The sequence below is a fragment of the Sinohyriopsis cumingii genome, chromosome 6 (genome assembly GCF_028554795.1).
Source record: "Sinohyriopsis cumingii isolate HCF-2022 chromosome 6, ASM2855479v2, whole genome shotgun sequence".
NCBI classification, from domain to species: Eukaryota; Metazoa; Mollusca; class Bivalvia; order Unionida; family Unionidae; genus Sinohyriopsis; species Sinohyriopsis cumingii.
The window spans coordinates 54776497-54803422 of record NC_142966.1 but is presented as its reverse complement, the minus strand read 5'-3'; the positions used below and the strand labels follow the sequence as shown (position 1 = coordinate 54803422).

The 26926-nt window shown below is 36.0% G+C and overlaps 1 protein-coding gene across 3 annotated transcripts in view; it reads left to right on the top strand.

Annotated features, from left to right (window-relative positions):
- Positions 1 to 1105: 1105 nt before the first annotated feature.
- The window catches only part of LOC149796960 (protein FAM47E-like), a 49676-nt gene continuing 23855 nt past the window's right edge, over positions 1106 to 26926 (top strand). For 2 of the 3 annotated variants that reach the window (XM_089961641.1, XM_089961640.1), the window contains exons 1-6: positions 9895 to 10181; positions 14597 to 14753; positions 16386 to 16607; positions 18456 to 18610; positions 24725 to 24821; positions 26446 to 26703. In XM_089961641.1, the coding sequence (XP_089817767.1) occupies positions 10105 to 10181; positions 14597 to 14753; positions 16386 to 16607; positions 18456 to 18610; positions 24725 to 24821; positions 26446 to 26703 (966 nt within the window). In that variant the 5' untranslated portion in view covers positions 9895 to 10104. Of the gene's footprint in view, positions 1196 to 9894; positions 10182 to 14596; positions 14754 to 16385; positions 16608 to 18455; positions 18611 to 24724; positions 24822 to 26445; positions 26704 to 26926 lie in introns of those variants that run through there. The other variant, XM_089961642.1, reaches the window with a different exon arrangement.

Sequence of the window (26926 nt, the reverse complement as noted above, 5' to 3'; positions counted from 1 at the left end):
TGATTCAAAAACGGAACGTATGGAGTTATTTGTCCCATGGCTTCCTGCTGACGATCACAAGATTGTTCCTATTCTACAGTTCCTGTCCAATGGTGATGGAACAATCTCATGTAGTTCGCTCCTCCCAGCCTGCCAAAGGATCCCTCGGGATCCTCCTTATCCCGCAGACCCGTTGATCCAAAACCGTTGGCCCGTCCCGCCGAGAAGACTACAGCCGACCTTCAAACCAGCATCATCGACCGTAGTAGCATCCAGGTTACACAAAACAATCATAGTTCAATGATTCTCCACGAACTGATATAACCATGTATTGCACGATGCACGGTAAAATACGAATACAATTGTTTGAATTACGCATGCATGCATATATATTGACTTCGTTACACATATTTATTTCACAAGAATCACTGTACGAGATTATTACTTTAATAACCACGTTTTGTACATGAGTCTATCTCACAAGGATAAGAACTCGAATACTTCACATCATTTTATGCATGCAAGATATGACTAAATTTAACTTGTCTGTTCAGGTACTCTTTTTTTAAATGGCTTGCTTAAAACAGATTGTAACCTATCTGACTGCATGGCGTTATTATAATTCTGGATACATCCCGAAACAGCCAAAATATAAAACAATTATATCACTTAAAACCGATAGCAAGAATTAATACATTTATATTTTCACATACCACTACAGCTGAATATTGCTTTTATAAAAGTTATTGGTGTAAGTCGGAAACACATAAAAATACCTGGTTTTATTGGGCAGAGCCTTCTGTAAGATATTTTGCCTTTCAGGCATTTTGTTCTTCCAGAAGCCGTCCATGAAGTGGACAGATTCCTAACACAATTCGTCTATTTTGTGACAAGAAGCGGTAATATGCGTAAGTCAATAAAGAACTATATTTCTGCCGGTTTTGACTCTCGGCCATCTATACAAATATCCTTTTGCAAAGATGATCGATGTGTATAATTACCATTTCATGATGATATTTCTGTGAATTGTGCATATTTAAACGTAACATCAATTTTCCATCAATTAAATTTACAATAAGTTTAGTGCAAGAATAGGTTACTGACAGTGACGTCATAATTATGTTACGTCGTCGGATCTGTAATCTCTAAATTTGGACGTTGGCATGGCTAATTACTCATTGTCACGACTCATCAAAGACATTGACTATTATTACAGGTTTGATCTCTCTCTCTCTCTCTCTCTCTCTCTCTCTCTCTCTCCCACACAGACCTTAATCAGATAATCAGATGGTAACCAACAAACGGATAGTGTGACAGGCTAATAGTGTTTAAATTTTACGAAAATGCACTTGGGATTTCCAACGAATCTTATGGTTCAAGGAGTGTCTCAACAAAATTTGGAGAAACAAATTCTTCACATTTCGAAGTTATTTGAAAAAATTGTAGTTTTAACTAATAAGGTGGCCTATGTTAGACAGGCAAAATCATTTAAAATAAAAGGTTGAGTGCATTAAGAACATTTACATAGGAGATTACATATTCAAAAATATATTCGGAGAAATTGACAGACATTATTGTCAGCCATAGCATTCAATGATGTATCCCGGAGCATGCGCTATTACTCCAATTTCTTTGCCACAATATAATCTTTCGTGTGTCGTCGTGCCGTAAAACTCAAACCAGCAAACAAAAGAAACCAACCCTTTTTAAGGTGGATCAAAACGACACACGATGTAATTTCACATCCTTTATTTGTTTATTTATTTATTTATTTATTTATTTATTTATTTACTTATTTGTGATCGTAATCGGACAACAAAGAGTTAACTCTCACAACAATATGAGTATTCAGTTGAAGACACGCTAGAAAACTTAATGTAAGATAAATCATTCCTCCTGAGGAGTCACAAATTGTAAAAGATTGTGTTTGTATCCGGCCACACGATGTAATATGTGTGAAGTGGATAACAAGAAAACAGCTTAATTCACTATATAACATGGAAAAGGTGTATAAAGTGAAGATTTTCCCATATAAACACAGTAACCTTTTATTATATACTCATTTTCTTATTCTTCCTAAGACTTGATTATTAAAAAAATACACTACAAGAAACAAAGTGATTGAATTTATGTTGTATTCCAACGTAATTATACAACCGTAGATTTATCAATCCACAATAAAATATTGATGCGCACATAGCAGCTTGACATCAGTTTAAAAAAGAACTGTCGTTTTGGTCTACTTATAATTGAAATTTAGAGTCATATTGTGAACAAATGCTCATTGCAACAGCTTTAACAGTTGGTCTGGAATTAATGGATTTTTTTCTGGTTTTGTTATTTATTTATTTATTTATTTATTTATTTATTTATTTACTTATTTATTTTTTTTGTTTTGTTTTGTTTTCTTGGGGGTTTTGTCCATTCTACTCGGTCCCGCTGATTATGGACTGTATTTATTAGCTGTGTCTATTCCACACAAAGAACACGTGGCTTTGATTTGAGCCGGGAGGGAAGCATCCTGACTCAGCTGCATATGTGTTTTTGTTTTGCCATTGAACGTTTGGAATCATAATTTGAAAAAATATGAACTTTCAATTGTAATTATGAAAAAGACGCTCAGGAATTTCACGTTCATTTCGTTTCGAGTGAAGTAAGGAGAATGTTATTGCCGTTGGGAATGTAGTCGAAATTACAGTACAGTTTCGAACTGTGTAGAACCTATGACATGGCTCGTGTAATTCTGATTTGCAGAACTAGAAAGTACATTTTCAATAAATTCAAGATGCAAAAACGTGACTGTAGTTTTGCCATTCTTATTACCAGCGAAGGAAGACATATTTATGCTTGTCACTTACATCCTCTTTGTAGGGTTCCAGATATAATATTACCTGTATGGCCCCTATCGCAAGCCTGAATCAGTCCATTCAGGCAGCGAAAATACGAACTAGTTGCTGTCTTGGCTTATTGGCTTTGAGGCCCTTACTTTTCAACCAAAACCATCAGTTGTATTATTTCCAGGAATTATGTTTCATTGCCTTCCTTGGCATCCGTCCGTCTACGGGAGACGATGGCATAGCTCCAAAGTACGCTTTTGCTTATCCTTCTTTTTAGCTCTCTTTTCAGCTTGTTTTATTCTTCTCTTTTCCTCTGCGTTTTGAACTCCCTGCCTGACTGCTAGACGCCAGCTGGAACGGTTGTTTGCACAGCTCTCCCAGTCGTTGACATTGATGTTTGCTGTCTTCATATCCTTCTTGCAAACATCTTTGTAGCGCAGATGTGGTCGTCCAGTTGGTCGTGCACCTTCTGCTAACTCCCCATATAACAGGTCCTTGGGAATGCGACCTGGGTCCATTCTCGTGACATGGCCGAGCCAGCGAAGGCGCCTCTCGCTGAGTATGGAGAACATGCTGTTCATGTTGGCGCGTTCTAGAACCTCTGTGTTGGGTACTTTGTCCTGCCACTGGATGTGCAGAATGCGCCGCAGACATCTCAGGTGGAAGCTGTTAAGTTTCCTCTCGTGTCTTGCATAGATGGTCCATGTTTCTCTGCTGCAGAGAAGTGAGCTGAGCACGCAGGCTTGGTAGACACGCAGTTTGGTCTTCTCTGTGAGGTTGGGGTTGTTCCAGACCCTCTGGTTAAGTCTGGCCATCACTGCTGCTGCCTTGGCAATCCTGCCGCCCACCTCAGAAACAATGAAGAGTGAGCTGGAGATGTTAGACCCGAGGTATGTGAAGTTCTCGACAACTTCCAAATTGTACCCATCGATAGAGACAGAGGGAGGGAAGTCTGTGTCCTGTGCCATGACATTCGTTTTCTTCAAACTGATGGTCAGTCCAAATTCCTTACATGCATGGGAGAGGCAGCATACCAGCTGATGAAGTCCATCTTCCGTGTGTGATGTCAAGGCTGCATCGTCGGCAAAGAGCAATTCACGGATGAGTACCTCTGTGACTTTAGTCTTAGCACGGAGACGGGCGATGTTGAACAGCTTGCCGTCAGCCCTGGTAAGGATGTACACTCCCTCGCTGCAGTCCTTGAATGCGTACTGGAGAAGCATGGAGAAGAAGATGGCAAAGAGCGTCGGTGCAAGGACGCAGCCTTGTTTGACTCCGCTAATGACTGGGAATGCTTCAGATGTTGCGCCATTGAAGCACACTGTGCTGTGCATGTTCTCGTGGAACGACATAATGACAGCAAGCAGACGTGGGGGGCAGCCGATCTTCTGCAGGAGTCTGAAGAGTCCACTCCGACTAACCATGTCAAACGCCTTCGTCAGGTCTATGAAGGCAATGTAGAAGGGCATCTGCTGTTCGCGACACTTCTCCTGCAGCTGACGTAGTGAGAAGATCATGTCTACAGTTGACCTGCCGGCTCGAAATCCACACTGGGACTCTGGGTAGACGCGGGAGGCTAGGATCTGCAAGCGAGCCAAGGCAACACGGGCGAAAGCCTTTCCGACGATGCTGAGGAGGGAGATGCCCCGATAGTTGTTGCAGTCGCTACGGTCTCCTTTGTTTTTGTACAAAGTGACGATGTTGGTGTCACGCATGTTCTGTGGGATGTATCCCTGTTCCCAGCAAAGGCAGAGGCGTGTGTGTAGGGGCTGGAGCAGTGCTGGTTTTCCGCTCTTGAGGACTTCAGGCGGAATGCCGTCGCTTCCAGGAGCCTTCCCACAGGCAAGGCAATCGATGGCTTTTCCGAGCTCTTCCAGGGTGGGCTGTGTGTCTAGCTCCTCCATGACAGGCAGGTCTGGAATGGCGTCCAGGGCAGTTCCAGTGACATTGCTTTGGGTTGCATATAGCTCGAGATAGTGCTCAACCCATCGCTGCAGTTGTTTCCCCTGGTCTGTGATGACTTCGCCCGTCTTGGACTTGAGGGGGGCGGTCTTGTAGGTGGGGGGGGGCCTGTCGCCTTTTTGATACTCTCATACATTCCTCTTGTATCCCCGGTGTCAGCAGCTGTCTGTATACTGTTGCAAAGGTTCAGCCAGTAGGTGTTGGCACAGCGGCGGGCGGTCTTCTGGGCGTTATTCCTTGCAATCCTGAGGGCTTGTAGTGTTCTGGGACTAGGTACAGCCTTGTATGCCAGGAGGGCTTTCCTCTTTGCCTCAGTCACGGGCTCCATCTCCTCCCAGTTTGCCTCATACCAGTCGACATTCTTTCGCTCCCTCTTCCCGTAAGCTGTGATGGCTGAATTGTACACAGAGTCACGGATATGAGACCACTTGGAGTCAATGGTGTCATCAGGTGTCACTTTGGTGAGGGCTTCCTTCAGTTTCCTGATGAACTGCTGTGTTTTCTCTGGGTTGCTTGCACAGCAGGTGTTGATACGTGGGTGACCCTTCTTCTTGGCGTGGTGCAGCTTCTTGGGTAATATTCGCACCTTGCTGGCCACGAGGGAATGGTCCGTGTCACAATCGGCACTGTGGTAGCTGCGGGTAAGGAGGACACTGGCCAGTTCTACACGCCTGGTGATGATGAGGTCTAGCTGGTGCCAGTGGCGTGAACGTGGGTATCTCCACGACACCTGGTGGATCTCCTTGCATTTGAAGAAAGTATTGGTCACACATAGGCTGTGGGAGCAGCACATTTCCAGCAGTCGCTGACCATTCTCGTTGATCTTGCCCCTTCCGTAAAAGCCGAGACAGGTGGGCCAGGCCTCATGGTGAGCTCCCACTCAGGCATTGAAGTCTCCTAGTAAGTAAAGGCTTTCATTGTTGGGGATACTGAATATTGCCTGATCCAGAGCCTCATAAAACTTGTCATTCTCCTCGTAGGTGGAGTAGAGGGTTGGGGCGTACACACTGAAAATGTTGACCGGGCCTAAGGATGTTGACAGCCGGAGGGCAAGGATTCTCTCAGTACCTGATGATGGAGGTTCGATGAAGGCGATTAGCGTGTTCTTGACGGCAAAGTCTACACCATGCTGCCTAGGTTCATCCAAGGGCTTCCCCTGCCAAAAGAATATGTAATTGGCTTCCCTGATGGTGCCGCTGTCAGCCAGTCGGGTCTCCTGGAGGCAGGCAATGTCGATGTTCAGTCGGGAGAGTTCTCTGTCAATGACGGAAGTCTTCCGTGCATCCTCGATCTGCTGTAGGTCAGTGGTCAATCCAGGACACATGGTCCTGATGTTCCAGGTTGCAAAACGAAGAGTTGGAGTCTTTTTAGTTCTTCTTTTAGTCTTTCCTGGTGCAGGGTTTTGTGGCCCACTTGTCGAGATGGTTCTCTAAGCTCCACGCACCCAGTGAAGCAGGCAGGCCATGGCGGGCAGCACCTTACTGACTGGGGGCTGCCCAGCTTGAGGCGGGCGGTAGCTGTCCAGTGAGACCTGATGATCTCTCCCACCGTCAGAAGTAACCCCTGGCGCCAAGCTCTACGCCAATCGAGCTTTGACTTAGAACCGGTAAACTGCTACTTCTCGTGTTGTGCCGACACCGTACGACGACGCTGGAGTGTCCTCTCCAGTGGAGCTATGAAGCCTGGGCAGGGTGGTATGGAGAATCAGCTGTTGCCCATGCAGCAGATCCACCCTCTCCACGCAGCTGGTGTGCCCAAAGGAACGACGAATGCCGATACAGCTTGGCACCAACGGCGTCGCAGGAGTTGCCGGAATGACGTTGAAGTCAATGTCATACCGCCTTAGGGACTCCATCTCCGGATTTTCCGTCGGGGTTTACTCCCTTAGCCTTTCCCATGAGTGGGTATAGCCACAAGGCAGCAGAGGTTTGGAATCGGAATTTTCCTTCTCCTAGATGAGCTACCATCCAAGGTTTACGAGTCCCATCTACCCGAAGCAACTGGTTTTAAGGCGCCAGTGGGCCGCCTTCACCCCTTCTCCTGTTAGTAGAAAACATGGTCTGCCGGGCTTCAAATCTAAGCCACTCGCGAAGGCCAGGAGCTGGATTTTAGTTGACAGAGGCAGTAAGAGACGCAGGCCGTATGGGGCATTTTGGAGGATTTGTGGTCTAATGTTGACATTGCCCGGGGTGGGAGTGGGAGACAAGCGCCCCACGAATTATGTACTTTCACCTATAAAATGGTACGTCTCTGATACATATGCGATAGCCCTTGCTCTCAGTCTGCTTTTTTGTGCTATTTTTATATACCCCAGAGAGCACTGGCCATAGTCTGAACAATTCCATTAACGAAAAGTTACGAACATTTCTCCTAAATAATTCTTTAAATGATCAGAACAGTATTTTTAATACTGCGTCTCTCACATTTGTTATGGATATTGCGAATATCACCTCTATCCGCTTGTTTGACTCAGTAAACTCCTCCACATTGTTCGCAAATATCATCTCTATTTGGAGAAATAGACGAAACAACTGATTTGTTGTTTTTTTTCCACAAACAAATCGAATAAACTAAAACCTAAAGTGTTTTCTATATGAGTGTACATGGTTTGTTTAAGAAGTGGTTCCTGATACACTATACTATTTATAGGAACACGTTTCGTGCACGTGCGTACAATATGAAAGTGTTCATCATCGTAAAATACAGAATACTGCACAATTCTGACCCTGTCAAGTTAACGGAGAATTGTGTGTGATTTATATTTTTAACGTAGCATTAAAAAAAAGTTCAGTCATATCGCTACGATGTCTGCAGTGTGGCAGTTTATAGTGAGGGCTAGAACTTAGACATGTAGCATGATGGTCCACCCGGTCACATTATCCTGACACAAGGCTGACCAGTCCTAACACTAACCTATTAATGCTGAGCGCCTAGCGAAGCAGCTGTTAGTACCATTTTTATAAGTCTTTGATATGACTCGGCCGGGGTTCGAACCCATCACCACCCGCATCTGAGGCGGACGCCCTAACCACTATGCTACCGGTGTGGTCACGACTCTATGATCTTAAACTAAGTAACAGAAAAGAGCGAAAACCATCAAGTTCAGTGAAATTCAACAAATAGTTTTTCCCTGGAATAAAAAGTGAAAAATTAAAAGGAACTGAATCCCAAATACTCCTAAACGTTCTATCGCAATGCCAAAATTATAGAGTATTCCGAATTAATTCGAGTGGTGTTCTGAATGAATTATGATATAAAATTAGTCTCGAATGCACTAATACGCCAAACGTCATTGTGTATCACAATGAAATAATCCAAAATGCCTTTGAATGTATTCATAATAATTCCAAAATAGTTGTTTAGTCCTAAATCAATGAGCACTTTGCAACTCCAATGATTAATTTAAATTTTAAAAAATCATCTCAACTGAAGACACCTAAAATTGGTTCCTGTAAAAATAGGTGTCAAGAGAGGAATGAGTAATTCTGTTTAATTCTCCCTTATATAAACAAAACTAAGACAATATCAGATCCCAGGATGATGGCCATTTTTTTCCATCAAGTTCATAAGAAAGATCCAATCTAGAAACTCCCAAGGTCAAGACCAAACGAAACTTGTTTACCTCCAAGTAATAATGATCTTAATATATAATCTCAAATAATTGACAAGAATTAGCTATGTAATGTGTTGTTCATAATAAAGACATTAGTCACAATGGTTAAGATCCATACCCTCAGTTATGGACAAAGGTCAGTCACACAATACAAATTAAATATACAAAAAAATACTCAACAACAAAATGCTTCCTATAATGGGTACTCATTTGGCGCCTTTGTATGTTACTCCTTTCATGGGAAATAGATAATCTCTATTACAGTATGTGTGTTCGTAAAAAAAAACAATAAAAAAATGCATATGCTTTAATCCAAGTATCTTTGAAAAGTGACTTGAAGAAGTTAAAGGGCACCTTAGAAAGATCGTATACAGATGGAGTTACACTCAGGAGGCTATAACAAAATTAGACCCCTCGATAGAGCAGCCCTCCTAAGATATAAAACTAAGAAAACTAACAAGCGTCACATGCAAGATCTGTACTGCTCAATATGTTGGCTAAACCGTTGATTTAGATAGCGAATGAATAATCACAAAAGCATCATTTGCAACAAAATCAACGCGAAACTCACCAACTAATACTGCTCTATTGGGCATTAAGTCGAGTTCCTCGAGATGATACCGATTTAATCTAGTCTGGGGTGGACTTGTAAGGAATGATACTGGATACTGCAATTTAAAACTCAATTACAAATCGACCTTCCTGTTACAGTCTTATGAACATTACTTCCAGTCATTTCACCTGTACGCAATTTTTGCTGTATTTACCCAGGTAATTACATTTATTATTATTGTTATTGTTGTTGTTATTATTATTATTATTATTATTATTATTATTATTATTATTATTATTACTATCATTATTATTATTATCATTATTATTATTATTATTATTATTATTATTATTATTGTCGTCGTCATCATCATCATCAGCATCATCACCATGATCATCGTTATCATCCCGCTAAACTATTTTCTTGACATCTTTCCCTTAGAACATTCATGCATAACTCTACTGGGATATCATTTCTTCAGCAAATGACTGCGTTGATTTTTCGTCACGTCGTATTTCTGTCCTTTGTTCACAACCTGGAAATAGGTCAGCACATGTTGGATCTCTTTGTGATAGATACAATAACCCGTTCGTTTATTGTCGTTAACCAACTTTTTATTTTGATACCTCAGTTTGTAATATCCCCGTGGTGATGCTAAAATTTCGTATATTTATTCCCCTGACGAAGAGATTGTTTAGCTCGAAACGTTGGGAAACCGTTCTCAATATGTGCCATTTCCAATATTTGTATCAATATTAAAGGAAAGGAAAATCAATTTGTTTCCAGCCAGTGTACACCTGCTTGTCTTCATCTGTGCCAAAATTCCGCTACAAGTATTCCTCTGTCCCTGATTTAATTTGTTAATGTGTGGTTCTCAAACTTGTCTTTTACCTGGTAATATATTCTAATATATTTGAAAACCTGTCTACCTTTCGGGTTTCATTGTTTTCCGGAGAAGAGTTGTAACTAAGGGAACAACTGCAATACCGTTATGAATTTTAGTTTTTATCAGTTTGTTAATTAATTATACTAAAATCGACTGACGACATGCTAAGACTATGACCATAGTTCTGTTTTGTTTTGGGTTTTTTTAAATGAATAATTTCTCGTTGGTTGGAATGTAATTTTGTGATTTCGTTGTATTCATTTGTGGAGCTGAGATGGCGATGGCCGAGCTGAAATACGATTTGGCCCTAGTAAACACAAAGACAGACAAGAAAATTCGGCCTCAGCCATGGTATATTTTTTTGTGTTTCTTTTTTTTTTTCTTGATAATTTCAACCAATATATTGGTTTATCTCAATGTGTGTAGATTGTTACATTCCCCGTCCATCGAATCGAAAGCAAGTTTGTTGATAACACGATTTTCGAGAATTCCTTAATTGCATGTTAACATAGTCACATTGACACATTTATTCAAATTAAATGAAACATTCATTGTTGTTGTAAAATGTAATACTAAACTGGTTTAACGAAAGTCTGTTTGACCCTACCTGCTGAATGCATAGCACCATAAATTTCGCCACCCGACCCCACCCCAACAAAAACAAAAACAACTTAAAGACCTCATTATTGATACAGTGTGCATTTAAGTAATGGTAGCCAAGTTACTAAGATGGGTCAAAAAAAGAAAACTTTGGATCAATCATTACAATTTATAGGGTGGTACAATTTTTTTAAAACACTTGCATCTCTTTGGAACATCACAGCATGACAGTGAAGCCAGTTTGTACTGGATCACAGTTTTTGGTTGACCTTGTCTATTGTGCAGGTCACACTGGTCATGTAGGCATTCAACACTGACTATTCAGTAAAGAGTGTCATTTTTAAAATGTAATATACATACCTACCTTTAAGTGGCAAGTATTCACTTCATTTGGATTTATATACATCCATATTCCTTTGGAAGGTCATTATTTAGATGACCCATCAGGTGCATACAGCAGAATCAAGGTGTGATCCAGTACAATCTGGATTAAATGTCACATGCTGTGATGTCAGAATGAAAACCATGCATATTGATAAACAAATTATTACAAGCATTGATTGTGATGATTCCACTTGATGTGCTAGTATATTGACCGAATGGCCACCATTGTAGAAGTCCATAGCAATAAATAATTTTCATCTGGAAGTTTCTTGGTGTCAGTTAAGGAGCAAAGCATCCAATAATCAGGACTGGATAGACTTTGGTTAAAGAAAATTAGTGTTAAATTTTCAAAGAACAATTTATATTTAATTTATAATGAGTAAATGCACATATGATTCATGTGACTTGTACTATAAAACTCTCTACACACTTTAAGATTAATGTTAATTTCTTAGAGTGTGTAAATAATGACCTTTCAAATTAGTATGAATGTATGAGGATTCAAGCTGATTGAACAATTGCCATTTAAAGTTATAAGTTATCAATGTCTAAAAATGACACTAACTACTGAAATAGTAATGAATGCCTATATGATCTGTATGACTTATGCTAGCTGTATATTTCCTGTCTGATTTGTTATTTGTTATTTTTTAAATCAGTTTCACAATTTACAGATTATATAATTTAATAGGATCGGGCTCAGCAACATTATATATTGCAAGCCACATGGATATTTTGTATTTGAGTGGTACAGTAACAGTGTTGCATCATCCACAGCAACATATCATTTTCATGCTTGTCACTGCTTTTGTTGCCAGTTACAGACTTGACCAGTGTAATGTTGAATTCATTTACTGTTATCAGTTACCTAAATTACAGCAAAAGTTTGATTCATGAGGATGATTCAGTTCAAATTTAAGTTTGTAAAATGAAAATGCATTCTTCCAAAATGAATGGAATTGTAGCCTTGATTTAAAACATCCTTCAAAGAGTTGCTGAAAAATGTAAATAATTGGCCAGGTGAATTATATAAATCAGATATTATTTTTAAAACTATATTTTTGGTGAATGAGATACATCATTATTTATATAAAAGCTGAATTAGTAGTCTGGAAATTAATATATGAATGTGCCCATAAGAATACAAAAAATATTCAAAACCTGTCAAAATATTTACTATGCCAATAAAGAACAAGAATTTACCAGTACTCAAATGGTTCCATAATATATTATTAGGTTTTATTATATTCATTAGTATGAAATATAGAAATATATTGGCAAAATACTTTTCACATTTTTTTGTTCAAAATATTTTCACATGTGAAAAATATATCCTTATGTTTTCATAAGAGAAAATATAGAGTTCACATCATGCCATGCTTGATTGTGTTTGCCTAGAAAGTTCAACCTGTAGCAGCAAATATGAGTAGTTTGTCAGCTGGAGTAAATAAATAGAAACTGCCTTACATTTTAGACATTGAAGCTAATCGTTTTGATAATGAAATTTGACCAGATGTCATTTGCGTCTCTGAAGTTATTTCCTCTTACTATCTTGACAACATTGATAAACATTGATAAACCTACTGTTATGCATTGCTGAATCAGAGTTGCCTTGTTTTCTGATATTGTATAATAGTTCACAATGTCAAAAATGTTATTTAATAAATTACAGATTTATATAATCATCCTTTGAATGTGAGGTGAATTTACAAAGATGGGGTGAGTGTGCTGTGCTGACGAGTGAGTTTAATTTACTAAACTTTTGATTCTGGAGCAAGTTTTGCATATAATGAAAAGAAAATTTCTTTTCCTATGTAAATACTGGATATACTTTATCCTATGAACTTGTAGCTTCAACACTCATTAAAATATATATATTTGCATCATATTTTTTTTTAAATGTGTTTTTATTGTTTTTCATTTCTTACAATCTTGGATTAAAATGAGATATGACTAACACCAATATTTTCAATCATATGTTGTACCATACATCCAATTTTGTGTTTTTGTGACATAAAATTCAACAAATTCACACACTTTAGCTGAAATGAACTCTTATGAGATGACCCCCAATTGTGTATCTTCTCCTGTACTCACAAGATGTGGTACTGTCAAGTACAATCCCATAATGTCTGAAAAACAGTGATAATTACAATTGACATTGCCATTTTTATTATTTCATTTAAAGAACAGTTTTACATTAAAAGTAAGAGGAGATCATTTTCTTTTTAATCATCGATAACATGTCCAAAACATTTCATTTATACAAATGTGATCTAATAGTCTACCATTGTCATTGTTGATAGAATCAGAGTTAAATTAACACTTAAAAGGATGAAGATCTTGATACCCCAAGTGGTTTAGGTCAGAACGGTGTAACTGGAAAATGAAAAGCTGCCAATAAGGATCAAAAACAGTAAATTCTTTTCTACAGTGATGCACACATAAATCTCAACCAATGGCCTGGATTGTCTGGACAGCTTCATAAGTGTAACCCATTCACTCACGAGCACAACATTTACTCACAACATGCCATTAAGTTTCACCCCTCAGAGTGATAAAAATGTTGATTAAAAAAGGAGAAAGCTGCCACTAAAAATCTACATGGATTTGATATATTGTTTGGTCAAAAACATACGATTTTACATACAAGTTGTGCCTGCTGCGTGAAAAAGTCATGTAGCTAAATGTACCCATAAATACTCTAGGCAAAAGATCTCTTTTGGTAAAACACCTATCAGTTGCCTTGAAATTATTACTGTAATTGAAAGAGTGATTGTCACTTTAAGCAGTAAGTCTTTAATTAACAAAAATTGATTTATTAAACTTTTCACTGGTGCCTGTTTTATTTTTTCACCTTCCATATTCTTTCTTCCTGAGTCCCATTAATTTGCAAATTGTTCCAGTTTTTGTTGAGTCAAACAGTAACATTTTGAATGGAACCAGTAATTTGCAATCTGACCAGAGGAAAATACAAGCCTTATTCACTTGTAACAATCTCAGGTTTAGCCAGTTTGTGGATCATTGTGTGCCATCCAATTTTGAATTCCACTAAACCCTTTGCTATCCACTCAAGTCCACTAAAGAACTATTCATGTAAATTCATCATTTATGAAGTAAAGTCATATATTTCTGGCCAAACAATGCATCAGCCATGTGATTGTGACCTTGGTCTTTTACATCACAGAAAGGCACACATACCCCACTTCTAAAGAAAAAGTAAAAAATAAAAAGACTAGGCTAGTAAGTTGTCTCACATCACAAAGGCACACACAAAAGTAAAAAATAAGAAGATTATACTTATAAGTAAGTTGTCTCAGATATCCTAGACTATTATTATGCTAATAAAAATATGAAAATATTATTTAGTCTTAAAACTGGCTGATACTTTGAGTAACAGTAAAGAGATAATATATCAAACACCAGTGAGTGACTTCAGGATTCTCTTGCAGCCATAAAATTATGCCTTGAATCAAAGTGGACTTCCGTCTGATTTCATTTTAAGTGTATGTATGTTTACCTGTTACCCTTTTTTCTGATGCACAATCTTGTCTCATTCATGTGACACAAGCCTTTATTGTGTGGTTATCCCCACTCTCAGTTAAATTAATTAGAACAGCAGTAATCAGCACTGAGTCATCATTTTTCACTGCATAATCTCAACATTAAGCCACTGACCAAACGTTATGTAGATAAATGAGACCAAAATGAGAAACAACAATCCATATATATATATTGTTCATGCAATGAATACAGTGACACATTTTCTGTAACTTTAACAGGTATAAGGAGAGACTAAGAACAAAGCATATCAAATCTGTGAAGCCTGGGGACACCTCCAAGAATCTTGAGGGAAGGAACTGGCTCTTCCTAAAGGATGGATTGGATGACTTCCGAGATGGACTTCCACCTCCTGTACAAGGAGATATCATGATCAAGGTACAAAAGATTTTTAAAGTGTCATATTAGAATACATGTATTTGGAATATTTGTATTTTAGTATCATTAAATTGCTGTATAATGTGGAATTAAGGGGATAACATTCTTGTATTTAAGGATCTTCAAGCAAGGATGTTTTATTACCACAAATCAAATTTGACAGGCAATGCATCAGTGGAACTTCAAATACCATTTACTTTCAGGACTCATCAAAAATAAAATTGATATCATCATTATGATGCTAATAATACAAAATTTTGTTAAGAGCTGTGACTATTTTATTTTGTGACAGTATGACATCAGAATTGCTGACAGTTTATGATGGATTTAAGTGACACAACTGTGTAGCTTTTGCTATGATAAATATTGTATTCTGTGGAAGTATCAAAGATGTAGAAATTATTCACAGATAATTTTGTATTTTTCTGCCGCCAAAGTATAACTGTTACTATGATAATTATTTTCACAATGTTAGTTTCCTTTCAAAGCATGTGAAAATATTATCATGTGAAAATTTGGTTATATTTGTAAGTTTCATACTCTTCTACTGTTACATAAGGATAAATAAGAATAATATGCTATTTCGATATCATTTCTGACTAGGTAAGAATGGGTACAATGCCTGGCCAGGTTTTGCACTACCCAGAAATACCTGGCCTGGCCAGGTTTTAGGATTAAATTTTGATTTTGCTGTGTTGGGTTCTGCACCCACTGTCAGTTTGGATGTCAATAACAAATTGTTTTTTAAAACCTAAAAAAAAAGTGTGGTTCTATGGTGACAAAAATGGTGGTGAGAGATGGTGGTGGGAAACTGGACAAAGTGGGAGTAAAGAAGCCTAACATGGCCAGGTACCCAGACCCTGTACCTGTTATAATTTCCACACCTGTTCATCTCCATTTCTGACCAAGTTACAAAGAGACAAATAAGAATAACAGGCTGGTTTGATATCATTTTACAAATATAGTAATCAGACTAAACAATTGTCAAAAGAAACTAGACAAAATACTTTTCATTTATATCCAAAACAACCACTTACTAATGATCTGACAATTATTTTCACCAAAAATGAAATTCATGACTATTTGTCAACTTCATTCACATAATGATTGTGATATAACAAGTGTTCATATGCAGCTTTTCCAGTTAGTAGGCTAGCCTGAACACCATACTGTATGCAGTATATAGTATCAGAATGTGCACAATTTTGATATATAATTGTATTTATGGTAAAATATTTGCCAATTACTGATCAGCAACAGATCTTGTATAAACAGACGTATAGAAGGAATTTAGAAGTGATGAAATATAAGTGACTGAGTATTCTCAAATTGAGACCACAAAGATAAACCCTGTAAAAATGTACTGGCATTAATATATGTAACCACTTTAGATATTCAGATAATAAAATAATAATAGCCAAACACAAAAAAAAGCCTTTCTGAATAAAGTTGTGCAACATTACTTCCATTAAAAATACCCACTACTGTATATAGTATATTGGATTACATAGGTTGTGAAATAATGTTTTTCACAAATATTTGCTAGCTAAATTGTTAAAATTTCATGTTCACAAAAACACTTTTTCTAAATTTACTAAAATTGTTGAACTTAAAGGGTCTTTGATTATTCAGGGTCCTAAGGGTCCTGGTCCAAATATTGTAGGAAGCAGTGAGAATGTTGGATCAGTGAAGCAGCCTGCAGTGAGAAAACGGTTCACCAAGCAACAAGTTTGCTATGCCCGCTCCACACCCGTTCAGCAGCAGAGGCGGGACCACATTGATGAGATTGAATATGGCCTGACCCAGCATCCCCTAGCCCTGTACCCACATCTGGAGGAAAGTGTAGAGCCAGAGGTGGGATTGTCCTTATTACTTATACATATGTTGTTGTCATTGTTGACATTTTGCTCCCAACCTAATGTCTTCTAAATATTTCTGATTTTATAAATTATGCTTAGCTCTCAAAGATTAAAAGAAATCTTACAGATATTTTCCATCCCAATTTAAGTTACATGTATGTGTATTCATTTACCATGTCTTTTTTAATTACTGTATACATGTATGTGTATTCATTTACCGTGTCTTTTTTAATTACTATATAATTGATTATGACCCATTTATTTTATGTAATTTATATTTTGTGCCTTGATCTATTATTTTAAATGCATTTTACCAATGATAATAATCATAACTTTTTTGAGACTAAAGTCCATAGGAAAAATCAGCAATTGCATACATGATATGAGAGAGAAAATATCAATATATCAGTTGGTTCCAACAATTAATTATTGATGAATCATGGCATCATGCAAAAACGATTCTGTTGTTACTATTAATGATATTATTTCTAAATGAAAATGTTTGCTTTTTCAGCAAAATGTAATGGTTGTTAACATTGTAATTCACTAACATTCCCAACACACTATAGTTCCTTTTATAATCCATTAAAAATCTAAATCCATTGTTGTAACAGATATTTAAACATATGATTGTATAATTTAACAACATTGTCCAGAGAGGAGCATAATACAAATTCATTACCTTGTAATATTTCATGTTTGCATTTATATGGAAGGCTTTATTAGAAGCTTTTTTTGCCATTCTTTACACTTATATTTTTATAATTTTACTTTTAGTCAGTACCATTCTGCTGATTTGCCAATAAACACACACACACACACATCATACATGCATAAAATGTTTTCTAATAGTTAATATTGGGATAATGCCAAAAATGTATTTGAAGCACCAATGGTTATCTTTAAAAAAAACAATTAGTACTACTTACCCCTTTACCTTGTAGAACATAGTGACAAAGTGCAGCGCACTATAAATAGAACACCAGTTACCTAGTCGACAGCATACACATAGGCCTGCCTGTGAACTGTTAAGCAATTTAGTGTAAGTTACGTTTAACAGCAATTTTCACCATTTTACATTTTTAGTACACATCTATTATATGTGGAAAAATTTAATAGTAAAGTCCAATTGTTATAGCTGAGTAATTATTTTTCACGGAAGAATTTTTTATGTGCTTTAAAATCTTGAGAGAACTCGTTCACCGTCATGTCAGTGAGGCCGCGTGACCAACTGTAGCTGCCATTTCCCATACTCAAAATTTACCTATTTTTCATCTGCGTCTACATCTCTAAGTCATCTGAATTTGATAATTTATAAAAACTAATTGCTGCCTACATCAATATCAGAGCCTTTACCTAAGTTATTGAATCTTTCATAGTTGTGATTCTAATCATGAAAACTTCGTAAATACTGAATGAAATCCATAACTGCCATTTTGGAGAGTGGAGATTACAATCCAGTTACTTTAAACAGCAGATATCAACCAGTGTATAAACAGCGACCACATGGTCTGACATAATTGTCATTCGCAGAAATGAATGTAGTATCTAGTAGGGGGGTTTTCCCCAAAGGTGGCACTATGAAAACCAGCTAAAAATGGCTGATGTTTACAGCAGGCGTCAAAAGGCGCTTCCATGTGAATGGAATAGAGGCATCAAAAGGCACTTCCATGCAAATGGAGTAGAGGCATCCAAAGACACTTGCATGAGGTACAGGGTTAAATCAATCATTATTTATACATATTCAGTGGAATACAGGGGCAGCAGTTAAACATGCATTTAGATCAAACAGTTTATGACAATGCTTACAGAATGTCATAAAAAAAATGTATGTGATTTTCAGTTGTTTGAGGACATCGTAGATATCCTGGATCCAGAAATGAATCTGGCAGACACTCCTGATGAATCATTACCTGAAATGCAGGAAGGGGAGAATGAAGATGCTTTTGAAAAATCAGAACTTGCATCCACCAAACAGGATAACAAAGAGGAACAAGAGTACGTCCCTTTACAATCACACAACAAAGTGTGTTTTCCTATCCAACATTGATATTTTTTCTTGGTATACTTCATGATGGTATCTCAGATGAAAAAGTATAAGTTATTGTAAGTCACAGTGGTCAACATGTTATGGCCCCCTGCCCCAAATCCCTTATAGAAAACTCCTGTTAATAAGAGGTTGACCATTGTCCTACATCCAAGTAATACTTTTTACCTTTTGTTGACCACACAATTGAGGCCAATTAGCCATGGATCTATGTCAGCAGGTGAGGACTGACATGTTAAATGAATAGTTATCATATTTTAATGCTTTAGGTGAATGGGAAAATAAAAACACACAGCCTAACAGGTAGTGCTCTAGGTATGTAATACAGCCCAATAGGTAGTGCTCTAGGTATGTAATACAGCCCAACAGGTAGTGCTCTAGGTATGTAATACAGCCCAGCAGGTAGTGCTCTAGGTATGTAATACAGCCCAGCAGGTAGTGCTCTAGGTATGTAATACAGCGCAACAGGTAGTCTCTAGGTATGTAATACAGCCCAGCAGGTAGTGCTCTAGGTATGCAATACAGCCCAACAGGTAGTGCTCTAGGTATGTAATACAGCCCAATAGGTAGTGCTCTAGGTATATAATACAGCCCAACAGGTAGTGCTCTAGGTATGTAATACAGCCAAACAGGTAGTATGTAGCCTGTCCCCAATTCTGCAGAAGAAAAAGAAACTGAAAAAAGAAAAAAATGGAACCTTCATTACTAAAGATTTAACAAATGCTAGGTATAACCAAATAAGAAAACTGAGCAACAAAAAAACAGAAAAAGAATAAACTCTATTCTTTCTGGACAAGGGATGGGATTATTTCATTTAGGAAAGCAGAAGGAGGTGAGATATTTTATATATAGTCAGAATCAGATATCCCAGTATCTTCCTAATTCATAATAATTGATTAAAATCTTTAATCTCTGATTCATAAATTGTGCACACAAGTTAAACATTTTCAATAATTATGTACACTTTGCAAACTTTATGAACTTTTTACCCAATTTCTTCCATTGCCAAATCTGCACATGCAGCTAATTATGTTTAGCTTGCATCATGGATTTTGATGAGCTCTTATTATTGTTCATGCAGTATGTATTACATTTGTTTCTCATGCTATCCCAGTTTGAGTAATGCTGTATATTCAACTGACAAAAATGTGCTTCAACTCAATAAAATAATAATAATAATAATAATAATGACTTTATTTAAAGAGGGTAACACAAATTAGCTAAGAACTAATCTACCTTGAGGCCCTCATACAAAGGAATTTATTTATTTTAGCTGCATCTCTGAAGCCACTGGATATATTGGGTTTGGAAGTAGGAAATAGAGTGGGCATTTCTAATCTCAACTGGAATACTATTCCAGAGCAAAGTTCCAGAGTATTGGAAACTTTTTTTAAACATAATTTCTTATTTGGTTTGGGAATTTTATACTGTTTGGTAGACATGGATTGCAGGTGGGGAGTATTGCCTAGTAACCTATACTGGAATAGTGATCGTAAATATTCAGGAGCACTATTATTGGATATCCTGTACATTAATTTGGCTTTTCTCAAACAGATTCGGTCTTTAATAGGTAATATTTTTAACTTACGAGCTAAATTTTCCTTGCTTTCTTTCTGGATTGATATTAGCCCAAATGCTCTTTTTTGGAGATGTGCCAACTTAGATATGTTTTATCATTTGAATTACCCAATACAGTATATTACAGTAGTCTAAATAGGAGTGTATGTACCTGTTATAAAATAGTTTTCTGTGCCTTTCAGGGAGAAAATGTCTTATCCTACTGAGAAGCCATAAACTTGAATTGACTTTTTTTTACTGATATGCTTGATATGTTCAGTCCATGATAGGTTATTATCTACCAGGACACCAAGTAGTCTATCATGACAGACCATTTGCAAATTTTTCTCCTTCCATGTCAGATATAGTTCATGCATATATGTTTGTACAAGTACATATGTAACTCTATATATATGCATTTCAACATATACTTGTAAGTGCATAAATGCAGGTGTGTATGGGCAAGTGTATATATGTACATGTATGTGTGTCTCACTATTTTAAGATTATTTTTTTGATCATTGGAATGCAGTGTGATGTCCAGTCTTAAGGTACATGTATTTACATTTTGACTTCATCTAAATTTAGTTGATCTATATTGAATTTAGTATATAGCTTTAACATTGTATCAAGTATTTTTTCCAACTTTAAAATCATTTCATCACTTCCTCAGTTGTATGCCATATTAACCAGCAAATTATCTCAATCTCAAGAAACTTGTAAGCATGATCTCACCTATTATATTTTTCATCATTTTCACATTATTACTATTTTCTATATCTCCTTCTATACACAATGTCAGCAATACATTTTTGTACAATCAGACTCTTATATATGATTTACCATATCGTGTATTCACAGAGAATACCACCATGGAGAACAGTTACCACATAATAAAATCTCTAATAATAATAGACAACTCCATAATGCAGCATAGAATCTCCATTGGGGTATTCAATAATCATTCATTGTTTTGTGGTAAAGCCATGACAATCAGAATCATGAATATGTCTCTAAACATGTTTTATAAGCAATCAAATGCAGTTGTTGTATTGCCATTTATCAAGTATACTCCATTCATTTTAATGACTTCTCTCTTACTCTTTGTGGTAACATTGAAACTACCTGAGACCTATCGAGGGTAATCAAACTTTCTTACTTGATTTAAATATAAGGAACATTCAACAAAAACTTGATTACCTAGATTATAAAAAGTTTAGTGGAGGAATTTGCAATTTTGTTCTGGATGAAACACATTTAAATTCTAGCATTCATGTGGATTGTTTAAAACTCATTGGTTTTGAGGAATCTATAGAAAAGATAGAAACTGTCTCAGAGGTGACATCATGGTATACGTTTCTGACTTGAAAACATCTGAACAATTTGAACTTTGGCTGTCACAGTATTGAACTAATGTGGATTGTGCTTACCTTACCCTCTCATAAATTAGCAGTAGGGGTAGGGTACAGATCAAACTACTCTCCAACCAATTTCTGGGAAAGTTTTGAAGCTTCAGTCGATATCGTCAGTGACAAATATAAACACATTATTCTTATGGGGTGGGGGGCTATAACACTGATTTGCTTGTACCTTCTATGTCTGCAAATTTAGTTAATTTAATGGCAAGATATAACCTATGAAATGTTATAACAAATCCTTAATCAGTTACTTCTACCACCAAAACCTTGCTTAATCTAATCTTTATAAGCAGTGGTACAAATATATTTCACACAGACATCTTAAAAATTGATAAAGAATTTAGTGATCCTGGTGCTCCTAATATAGCAGTCAACATTAACGTGCACCTCCAAATGACCTACATGCACCATTTTTGGATTTACAACAAAGTTGATTTTCACATATTGAACGCTCTGATAACAGGAACTAACTGGGCATATCTATTGCCAACACCAAGCAATATTGATGTGGTAACCAAATGTGGTAACCAAAGTATTAGAATTCTCAACTTTGTTTATTCTTGTAAAACTGTAAAAGTTTGACCAACCAGTAACTGTGGTTTGACTGCCAATTATGAAATATGAAAAGGAAGGGGATAGAGCACACAAATCAGCCAGCAATCATGATAGGCCAATCGACTGGAACAAATTCAGATATTTCAGAAATAAAGTAAACAACATGAAAAAGTGTGCTAAAAACCAATATAAGGATAATATTGGAGTACATCTTTCAGACTCTGAAAAAAATGCTCCTAAAACATTTGGAAAATTACAAAAACCTTTTTAAATGAGATAAATCCTTCAAATTCTATTCCACCACTTATAGATACAAGAAATAATACTTCAGTTTGCAACTATGATGAAAAAGAAAATTCTAACTTATTAAATGATTATTTAAACTCAGTTGTTGGAATAGTTGATATTCATGATAGTAATGTTCCTCTGCTGACTTCTCAGAAAAGATGCTTAAAGAAACCAACGATATTATTAACTCCATTTCTGTTAATAAATCCACTAGGTATGATGGCATAAGTCATAGAATGCTTAAAGGTGTCAGTGAAACAAAGCAGCACCACTAGCAATATATTGTAATCAATCACAGAAGGAAAACAAATTTCCAGATAAATGGAATTTGCGTACATTCTTCCCTTTCCTGAAAAGGTGATCCACATGAGATTGCCAATTATAGATCAGTTTCTTTACTTTAATAGCTGTGTTGCAAAATTCTTTGAAAGATGTATTTTTTAATTGTATTTTGTGAACCATCAAAAGCTTTCAATCGGGTCTGGCACAGAGACTTATTATTTAAACTGAAGTAATACATTGGTTCAGGTAATCTGATAAAATGGTTTCAAAGGTATTTAAGTAATAGAAAACAAGCGGTGGTTTTGCAAAATACTTATTCTTGGGAAATGATTATAATTGCTGGTATGCCGCAAGGATCCGTGCTTGGGCCACTCTTCTTTTTAATCAATGTAATGATATTTGCCAATGGTATGAGCTCTATCACTCATGTTTTTGCAGATGAGTCATCTCAGCATTATTCTTCCCCTTATTGTGCTGAAACAGAGCTTGCCATGAATAATAATCTAATAAAACTAGTGTAAGAAATGGTGAAATGGCTCTTTAAGTTAAATCCAGAAAAAAAACAGTGGCTCTGTTTTTCACAAACAAAACACTTAACAAATAATCCTGAACTTGTTTTTGATAATATCAAATATGTGGATTCTCATTGCCATCTAGGATTAATGCTTTTATCAAATACCAAATGGACTTGTCACATTGATAGTATTTAAAAGCATCATCATCTCAGATAGCTAATCTATGAAAACTAAAACCCAAACTAAGTAGGCAAATTTTATCAAAATTGTATATAACTTATATCAGGCCTACCTTTTAATATCCAGTGTAGTCTGGGATGGATGCTCTTTGATCAAATATGAACAGTTGGAAAAACTATATCTTGAGCAGCAAGGATAGTTACAGGACTTACAATATACACAAGTAGGCAATCTCTCTATTTTTAAATAGGGTGGGAAAGTCTGCAATCTAGAAGAAAAAGACAAAAGTTACCAACACTCTACAATATTAAAATGAGCCAAACTCCAAACTGTATCAATGAATTACTCCTTCCCCTTGTGTTCAAACAAACAAATGATAACCTTTGACATGCAAACAATATGGTCATTTGTAATTTCCGGCTTAATTATACCAAATAATCTTTTAGACTCTCAACGGTATCTTTGTGGAACAATCTCGAACAAGATACTCCCTGTAGTATGTCTTATAGTGCTTTGAAAAAGCAGTTATGTCCAAAAATCTTATTTAGCAAAATGCCAAGTTTTATTAATTGAATACTGGATATTATCTATACTATATTATGACATATTTTTTCATTAAAAGCTGATCTTGACTATGTTCAACTTGCTTACAGTCCTTTTTGTTCATGTGGGATCGAAATCACCATGCTTTGTTTCATGTTCTGTCCCAAGTACAATAGACAACAAACTGAGTTGATGAGAAATTACTTTCAGTGTCATATGCAACTATTAGCTTAGATTTACTACTTTTGGGAAAGGGCTATGCAATTGAAAAGAATTTATGTCATGTATGTAAATGTACAACCACTACTGGATGATTTCAATAACTTAGTACTCAAATCATGATTACTATCAATGTTCCTCTCTCTCTCTCTCTCTCTCTCTCTCCAATCATTTTATATGATTGTGTTGTCATGTTGAATAAGTCGCAGTACTTGTATCATGTAGGGCTAATTTAAGTTGTTAGATCTTGTGCCCAATCCCATTGTAACCTATTGTGACAATGAAATATGTTTTTAAAAAAAGCAATTTTTCAAATTATTTTTACATTTTTAATTGGTTATTATTTGATTCTGCACTGGGGACATAGCTGAATTATAATTTTTTTTAAATAACCATACACTAGTCATGGTTTGTTTTTCATCAGCAAACATCAAACATTACAACTATTTGTGATTTGGGGACATCAGAAGATGAAATTAATAAAACCTGTTGTAAATCTCTTGTTTAGCCAAGAAGAACAAATAAGAAATCTATACAGATGGAAGGAAAAAGATAAAAAAGACAAGAAGAAAACAGGATTAGAAAAGCCCTCAGATTCTTCCCAGGTAAATTTACTTGATTTTTCACAATATATATTTTTGTATATTTAAGATTGGACTGTGACCCTTTTGTTTTATAGAAAATGTCAATACCAGTAACACCTATAATGACAAAAACATAGCATTAATTACATTTAATTGAATACTAAAGACCACATCTGTTAATGGACCACCTACTTAGAATGACCTCCAAATATGATTCTGTATTTACATTTTGGATATTAAAAATCTGTATTAAAGGACCATCAGTCTGCAGAGATCATATTTTGGGGGTTCCCATTTGTTATCTCCATAGTCCATTACAAACTCCTAGTACAAGCTGACCTGACAGATTTTGCAAAAAAAACTCTTTACTTTTGTCTGCAGTTAAGGAAGACAATTTCTGTTCATTTAATGGACGTATGCATTGCATTTATTGGCACATCAGCAATGCCAAGTAGCGCCAAGTAAATTTACATGTCTGAAAAAAGCAACAAAATAGATATAAAGTAAAAAAAATATGTAAAGTCATTAAATTAGAATCAAAGTATTATATAAACTGTATTACAGGATGCACCACAGGACAAAAAGGTTGCCTGAGATAGCTGCCTTTTACTGCATGCATGAGTGTGCATTTCAAGAAAATAAATGAGGAAAATAGTTGAAATTTGACAAAATTGAAATGCCAGTTATTTTAATTGTCAGTTTTTTTTTCAAAATTCGACTCTCTGTTTGCAATATTTTTAATAACTTACCAGCCAGTAGATGCAGAAATTGCCTTGAAATGGTAGGTTTAAAGAATGTAAATTTGATCATAAAAATTTATGTACTGTTAAATTATCCATCCACATTAGTAACAAAAAGACAATATAATGTAGACAAATTTAATATTGTTTTTAGTTTTTTTGTGTTTAGTATTGTGTTTAATGTACAGTTTCTATTTATTATTTTGTAATTAAAAGAGAAACAATATAAAATTGTGAAATAACAAATGGGCAGATTCTTCCAGTACTTGTTTATATGATACTTTCGAAACATCTGAAAGAAACATTGCAATGAGAGACTATCTTCATAATAAGTCAGGGGAAAAATTGTACTATATTCACATTTGCTGACATGCTGTATTTATAGTGATGAAACATTGAGGTTACTGGCTGTTGTACTCTTATACCTTTCTTACACACTTTAGAAAGTTTGCAAAAAAATAGCCATCAGTGTAAATATCAATTGTTTCACTTTATAGGGTCATGATGTCATCATGGCACAAAAGTTTTCAAATTTATATCATGCATTTTACTGCCCTAAGTTTTGATATTAAACCAGTCATCATCTTCATATTCATCATCATCATCATCATCATCATCATCATCATCATCATCATCATTTAGTATCCCCTGCCCCACTATTAAATTAGTTTTATTAATATCATTGTAAAAGTTATGACAAGGGCAATGCACCTATTGCTTATTTTATACAGTATGTAAAGCTAATTTCATAAAATTTAAAAATGAATTTAAAAACTATAATAACGTCTGGATCTGAAGACTGTTGATAATGTCTTAGTGGAATGTATGACTGTCTGTCTATCTGGCTCTGTCCTTGGATAGAATGACTTCATTACTACATTTGCCATGCATGCTGTATTTTTCAGGATGAACACATTAAAATGGTCACCAAAGAATTCTGTGACTGGGTAGCAAGCCTAGGTGGTGAAAGCAATAATATTGAAGAATCTACAATAACCAGTCTATTTGCTTCTGGTTATGAAACAAAACCAGCACTCTCAGTTCCCATTCATGTTGTTGAATTGACAAATGTCCCTCCTGAGTTGAGGAGTTCAGCCACTGTTCCTCCACAGCAGCAGTCTGCGAAAAACCTCCCAGAGAATAAAGCCAAGACAAAAACTTGGGTAAGAATACAAGCAAATCTTTCTTTCCATAATTGTAATAATAATGATTCATAGAAACTTGGATTTATGTTTAAGAAATTTCTTCCCATAAGATGTACATATTGGAAAGATAATATTTAATTTACACATTTTTGTTTTCAAAAACATAAAGTAATTTTGATGAAAATAAAAGACATTGTCTTAAGAAGTTTTTAAAAGATTTGTTTCACATATAGCATTAAGT